We start from the raw sequence: 7,680 nt of genomic DNA on the forward strand, positions 1-7,680 counted from the left end.
TGAAACTCAACCTTATTTGTTTTCTCAAACAAAAATTCAGATTTAAGGAAGAGCAAGAAAGAGACATTTTGGTAGAGAAGAAATGAGACCGATGAAATTTCATATATAAACCTATGCTGCGTACTCTGCTAGATGTTGCTCTCTTTGTCTATGCCTCTTTTTTTATTCTCTGTTTGTCTTTGCCGTGTNTATCATCATGCAATGTATTACAACGGTATCATACTCTGTTATCATCAATGAGGAAGCCTATGGCTACATCACTCCTTCTAGGGGCCTTAAACAAGGTAACCCACTCTCGCCGGGCCTTTTCCTCCTCTGTGCCGAAGGTCTCTCTGCACTCATCCACCATGCTGCGAGAAATCAAGCTCTTAATGGGATCTCCATCTGTAGGGGCTGCCCTCCTATCACGCACCTTTTCTTTGCGGACACAGCCTCCTTTTTTGTAAGGCTAATGCCCAAGAGTGCAATGAGCTTATGAGCATCCTTAGCGCTTATGAATCAGCATCAGGCCAAAAAATAATCCAGACAAGTTCGGTCTTTTCAGCCCTAACACTTCCTCTTCCACTAGAGATGTGATCTTTAATATTCTTGGCCCGATGCATGACTCTCGACATAAGAAGTATCTTGGTCTTCCTCGTTGATTGGGAAATCAAAACTCAAGTCTTTGCCGAGATTAAGGAAAAAGTGGGCAAGAAGTTGGCGGGGTGGAAGAGAAACTTCTCTCTATTGGGGCCGCAAAGTTCTTATCAAAGCCGTGGCGCAAGCGGTGCCCACGTATACCATGAGCTGCTTCCTACTTCCAAAAACCCTATGTGATGACTTGGAAAGAATGATGAGAAACTTTTGGTGGGGGCAAAGGAACCAAGAGTCAAAATTGCTTGGGTTAGTTGGAAAAAGATGTGTAAGTCGAAGTTATATGGTGGCATGGGCTTCCGAAATCTCCAAGCCTTCAACCTTGCTTTACTAGTAAAACAAGGGTGGCAGATTCTCACAAACCCACTTCCTTGATTGCTCGAGTCTATAAAGCAAAATACTTCCCCTATGAAGATGTTCTAAATTCTAAGGTTGGTAGTAATCCTAGCTACGCTTGGAGGAGCATTCATTACAGCCTAAGGGTCCTTAAAGAGGGCACTCGATGGAGGGTGGGAAATGGCAAAAGGATTCACATTTGGGAAGATAGATGGCTCCCAACACCAACTACCTACAAGGTAATTTCGCCTCAATCAGATTTTGGCAACTTCCCAATGGTCTCCTCTCTCATTGACGAGGACTCAAAGTGGTGGAAAACTGATTTGGTGAGAGCTATCTTTCTGCCTTTCGAAGTTGACTCCATTCTCAAAATTCCGATTTGCTATGGCCTCCCTGAAGACCAGCTCATTTGGATGGGAAACAAAAGAGGTTCCTTTTCCATGAAGAGTGCATACTATTTTGCTTTGCGTGTGGTTGAGAATTTTGAAACTGAAGTGAGCACATCTGAGCTTAATCAATCTTCCTTCTGGAAAAAAATTTGGAGACTAAATGTTCCCCTAATGTTCGGATCTTTGCGTGGCGGGTGTGCCGGAATGGCTCCCTTCCATGCTAAATCTTCGCTGTCGAGGGTTAAACACCTCTGGGTTCTGTCCACTCTGTGATAAGGAATTGGAGTCCATTCAACATGCTCTACTCCACTGCTCCCATGCTAAGCAAACATGGTTATTTTGGACTGATTGCCCTATAAACCTCTCCACCACCAATGCTGACATCTTGGACCTTGCCTCCAAGTTTATTGGTCTAGGCATGTTTCGGGAATTGGACTTATTTTCTGGGTCCTTTGTTAGTATGGGGTAACCGAAACCAAGCTATTCACAATGACACTGCAACCTCGCCATACCAGACTTGGGAATCAGCAAAAGAGCATTTCTGGACTTCAATGAATCTCGGCTTAGCCCATGCCTTCCCCCACTTGCTCGCAACCATTGGACTGCTCCACCTCCTGGCTTCTTCAAGATCAACATTGATGGCGTGACAGATTCAAGGGGAGGCAACTCATGCATTGGCGTGGTCATTAGGGACTCCTCGGGTTCAACTCTTGGTGCCCTCAGCTTGGTCCTCCTTCCTGCTTCCCTGCTGAAACTACAGAAGCAATTGCGCTTCACCATGGAGTCCTCTTTGCTTTGGAGCTGCAGGTCGACCAGGCAATATTTGAATCCGATGCTCTTTCTATCATCCTTGCCTTAAATTCTGGGGCAACTGGCAGCGACATTGGTCACATTCTTGAAGACATTAGGGAGGCGTCTAACACCTTTAGTCACTGCTCCTTCCATCACCTGAAAAGGGACGGCAACAGAGCAGCCCATTCACTGGCAAAAGAAGCAAAATCTTCAGGCCAAACAAACATTTGGAAAGGAACCTCTCCCCCATGTATTCTGAATATTCTTGGAGATGATATGTTGTAATTTTTCCTTTCATGGCTCTGTTGTAATTCAATTTCACTGATGAATGTTATCTCTTCCAGTTTACCATCAAAAAAAAAAAGTAGACAATTTTTATGGGTGTAGCGCGTAATAATCCTCCCAAAAAGTAACGGACGCGTGCAAAGATTTTCTCGAGCTAGATAGAAATTGGCTCTAGTACATTTCCATTAATGAATCATTTTTAAAAAGTTTTTATATAGCTTTTATAATAAAAAATATCAAAAAATCAGTTAATTATTATTTTTTTTTGGGTAAAAAATTTCTAATTTATCGCATATATTAATTGTTTTGAAAGTTGGAAAAATAACGTTTTTTTTTTTTTTTTTTGGTTTATTTATCCATTATTTCTTTCTGTGATTCAGAATTGGATATGCAAGTTGGTCAGTATAAACATTACACGTGTAGGTAGCCACGCCCCAAGAAAACTCCAAGCGTTTACGTCCTCAGTTTGCTGAAGTCCATGCAAACATTTTCCTTTCACTTCTTCAAACCAGAAAAATAGAATAATATTTAAGAAAGAAAGTGAAAGCATATCAATACTCATTAATGCACCCATCATATCAATATCAAACCCTAAAACACAAACTTATTAGAACCATATATTAGAACGACCCTATCTCATACTTGGTTCATGTTGCTTCCAAGTTGGCAAATTTACCGTCACTCATTCTCTCCTTAAAATCCCATGAAACCAATAACACTAACTCCCTCCACAGTTTCCTATCTCCCAAAAACACAAACAATGTTGGATATTTGGTCTTGGATATGTGAGCTTCCCAACTCGGACCAGTGGAACGAGTCAGACTCACCACCCTTGTTTGAACTCGCGAGTTCCAAACCGAGTCCTGATGGTTCAACTCAGTCGATCCAACTCAGAGCCGAGAGCACCTCCGGGTCCAACACGGACACGTTGGTGACCTTCACCGTATGCTTACAGGGCTTTCACCCTTTCAACACCCCAAAGACCTTGTGGGTTTCTGACACGTGTCCTATCTCCTCAGAAAAACCGTTCCTCCCATTGTTACTCCAGCTTCTTAATGAAATCATGTCCCGCTCACCCACGGGGCACGTTAGCACATGCCCCAGGTCACAGCTCCAGAAGCTCAAACCCGACCCGGTTTCGTGGGTCATGGACTCTCACTCACCCGAGTCCTTCTCTAGTTTCTTCAACCTCGTCTTCCTCACGCGCCTTTTTTGGCTGTGTGCATGTGACGCGCCTAGTGAAGTTGGCTCACTTTACTTCAACTCCTTGCTGGGTCCAAACGTCGACGTTTTGTCGTGTACGCACGTGCCAGTTTTGCGAACATTTTTAGTCTCAGTGGGTGTAGATGCTGAGCTGTGCTTCATGCGCACCCTTGGGTACATGTTAGCAAAATGGCTGATTTTAAGAGAAGTGGGCGTAGGACTACAAACCTTAACACCATCTCATAGTAATAACCTTGGGTTTTCTTACGCTAATGAGGCTCATGGGTTTTGGGTATTGAAGGGTTACGCGCCTGTGTTGGGGATGAAACTCACGCGCTCCAGTGATCAGAGGTTTCAGTTCCCGGTTAATGTTATGGAAGCTAAAGAGTGTGTGCTAAGATATGGTTTGGCCCACCAACAGCTTGAGGCTGTTATTCAAATGGAATATACAGTCGGATTCTATGATGGGTTTATTCAGGTAAACACACGTGTGGATAACATACGTCTCCACGTGGCAAATCTAGGATTCAACAAAAGTGATGATGCGGATTACGCCGAGACCCATTTTCCGTCGAGGATTCGAGTTTGGGTTGGGCCAGAAGTTGGAGCGACTTATGTGGCCGGAGTGAGTTTGGGTCGAACCACAAGTAATGGAGAGAAAGAGGTGGAAAGACAAAAAGTAGTGAAGGGTAATTTCGAAAAATCAATGGGTCCTCCAAAGGTGAAAGCAACAACGATGACAAGAACAAAGACAAAGAATTGGAGGTGGGACCAAGATGTAGAGGGAAATGCGGCGATCTTTGATGCAATGTTATATGACAACGTGACAGGTATCGAAGTGGCCACATGGAAGCCTTTGAGTGCTGGTGGTAACTTGAGGCACAATTTTCAAAACCGATATGTGGGAGCAAACAGGGCATTTACAAAAACTGGGGGGTTGGTTTTTGCGAGAGATGAGTATGGGGAAGGAGTAGGTTGGAGGTTAAGTAAAGAAATGGAAGGGAGTGTGTTGAAGTGGAGGATAGGAGGGCAAGTTTGGTTAAGTTATTGGCCTAATGAGGTTAAAAGTTCCTACTTTGAGACAAGGTGTGTGGAATGGTGTGATGAAGTTGATTTGCCTTTGATTCCTGGTAAATTTGGCGTATAGGCAAGATTATATGATGCAAATATGTTGATGATATATTAGATATGTAGTTACTGGTAAAGATTTATATGTTTTAGTTACTAAATTATGTGTGGGTATATTAGATATGTAGTTCCTGGTAAAGATTTATATGTTTTAGTTACTAAATTATGTGTGGGATGTTTTACCATATTAGATATGTAGTTACAGGTAGTCAAAGTTGACTGCATGCATTGAACTAATAATGTAATAACAATTTTTGGAATGTTTGAACATGTTTTGCATTGTTATCAAAAACATGTTAGAAAGGAACCAATAATGGTATAAATCGGTTTGAATATAGTATCAAGCATAGGGATTTACAATTTATCACTAACTTCAGTATGAGAGTGTACTAATATGAAAGTATGGTTATCAGTATCTCGATCTGAATCTTAGGATCTTATGATCCTAAGATCCAACAAATTTAAACCGTCCTAGATTTCACTAGAATCTTTACTACGGTCAAATTTGTGTGGGATCCCGATCCGAATCTTAGGATCTTATAGGATATTGATCCCACATCAATACTAAAAATCCTGTGATATAAAGAAAAAAAAAAAAACTATTTTTGGGCCTCCAAATGCCCCAAATTGATATTTTTTTTTAAAAAAGTGGCCTTAGCCCAAGTTGATAAAACGTTAAATATAAACTTCATTTTTTTTTTTTGGCTAGGTGAAATGATAAAAAAGTTCATACAATTAGGGATGAATATGAGTTTGGTGATGCCAATGAAAATGAAGTAAATGAACCCTCAAATGCAATTAAGAGATTTTGTGATTGTCTAATGGATGATGCGGGTCATATGGTATACTTGAAAAGCCCAAGATTTATGACTCCTAACTAAAAGGTAGTTATGGGCTTTTAGATTTATTGGGCTTGTATAAATGGAAAATATAGGAGGATTATTAATTACTAATTGGTTTTTTACATATTTACTTAAAAAAAATAAAATGGTTTTTGTAGCCTAAAAAAATATTTTATTGCAACAAAACTTTATTGCAACGAAATTTTTGTTGCAATAGTCTATTGCCACATACTTCATTGCAACAGTGGACAATACAATTTTTTTCATTGCAATAGAGGTTTACTGTAGCAATTTGAAGTTAATTGCAACAAAAAATTTCATTGCAATAAGGCTTTTTTCTTGTAGTGATTTGTAATTTGACACTTTATTAGTAATTTCACTAATTTGTATCAAAAATTACTTTTTTTTTTTCAATGTTTTTTTAATAAGAATGTATAAAAAATTCATCGAAAATTGAGAGAGAGAGAGAGAGAGAGAGAGAGAGAGAGAGAGAGAGAGAGAGAGAGAACCTTTTTTTTGTGAGAGAAAACCATGCATAGAATGGAATAGATAGTTACAAATTTATAGTAAGAGAGTGTGAATAAAAAGAGACAAAATAAAGGAAGATGAAGAGAAAGAAGAAGAATAATATTTATGTAAAGGGTAGTGGGGAGATGAAAAGAAGAAAAATAATATTTATGTAGAGGGTAGTGGGGAGATGAAATGGTAAGGGTGGAGAAAGGTTGGAAAAAGTGTAAATATTAAACTAAAATAAAAAGTAAATGTTAAAAACAATTATAGGAAATTTGGAAAGAAAATGATAATGAGATGGATGTTGATGTGGCTCAACTGGAGCGTAACAACAATAAATGCTACGCTTCAGCTTTTAGATATATATAGATTAGATATGCAGGTGACTCTCTGATTCTTATCAATTCTCTTTCTAACCTAATGTTTTAGCAACATGAGATTATTATGTAAATAGATATTGTTTGAGTCTGTCTGACTTTTTGTTTTGGTTTTCTTGTTTTTTGTTTTTTTTTTCCTTTTTTATACAACATGGAAATTTTAGTTACATGCCAGCATAAAAAATAAAAAATAAAAAATAATAATAATAACAATAACGAAGTTCACATAAGTGTTTAGTGCTTGTTTAACTCAGTTTACAACCGAACCTAAAGTCCTACACACAACTACCATATATTCAAAAACGAGTCTTTCTATTCTTTGGTGGTTTCAGGTCTTCCATTATGAAAGAGCAAATTTAGGGGGCTTTGGCAACCCGGGTTATTATGCCTTGAGCCTCCATAGTCTCTGTTAGAACCATTGCCTTTTGAAATCCCCCCTCCTTTGCTTGGTATAGGTCTTCTCTGACTACAGCTATTTTGCCATGGACTGTGTTGTAGAACTGTAATGAATGGCATACTTCAAAAACTGGTCTCCCATATCTACTCTTTGCCTGGTATGCTATGCCTCCCCTGTTTGTGTTTTTGCTTTTATGTCCACAACAACACCCAACCCCAGTAGTGCGGCCTCCTAACAGTTAGTATTAATTGTTAATACTCTGATTTGTCGTTGTCAGGGCCGGCTCAACAACTTTGGGGGCCTTAGGCGAAAATTTTAAGTGGGGTTTTTTTATATTTAAATATTAATCAAATAATATATATATTGAATTTTTTTATTTAATGAGAAAATATTTATAGTTAAATAAAACAGAATTTATAATTAAAAATGATAATTTAACTAAAAATAAAATTTAAAGTATAGAACAATAGAACCTGGTTATTGTAATTTTTTTAAAGCCGTGACCACTTTAAAGTCTAAACCTGCACAAATAAAAATTAATTTAATATATAATTCAATAAATTACTGTTATTATAATACAAATGAGTTGATATGATACACATCAAATTATTAATTGGTATAATAATGGATAAAGTGAGAAACCTTGGTCAGATAAAAAAAAAAAAAAAAAAAAAAGTGAGAAACCGTGTTGTATAACTATGGGCTGCACTGCACAATTGCACACTGTGCTGCCTGTGCTGCTATNTGAGAAACGGTGTTGTATAACTATGGGGCACTGCACAGTTGCG

General features: G+C 38.6%; 1 protein-coding gene across 1 annotated transcript; it reads left to right on the forward strand.

Annotated features, from left to right (window-relative positions):
* The first annotated feature begins 3,079 nt into the window (after nt 1-3,079).
* Nucleotides 3,080-4,983, forward strand: LOC112004073 (uncharacterized). Its single transcript, XM_024036298.2, has one exon. The coding sequence runs from the start codon at nt 3,139-3,141 to the stop codon at nt 4,783-4,785; it is 1,647 nt and encodes a 548-aa protein (XP_023892066.2). The 5' UTR covers nt 3,080-3,138; the 3' UTR covers nt 4,786-4,983.
* The last annotated feature ends 2,697 nt before the right edge of the window (nt 4,984-7,680 follow it).

The sequence above is a fragment of the Quercus suber genome, unplaced genomic scaffold (assembly GCF_002906115.3).
Source record: "Quercus suber isolate HL8 unplaced genomic scaffold, Cork oak 2.0 scaffold_235, whole genome shotgun sequence".
Classification (NCBI taxonomy): domain Eukaryota; kingdom Viridiplantae; phylum Streptophyta; class Magnoliopsida; order Fagales; family Fagaceae; genus Quercus; species Quercus suber.

Coding starts and splice junctions, on each gene's coding strand:
- LOC112004073 (XM_024036298.2), top strand. CDS start 3,139: ATGAAACCAATAACACTAACTCCCTCCACAGTTTCCTATCTCCCAAAA.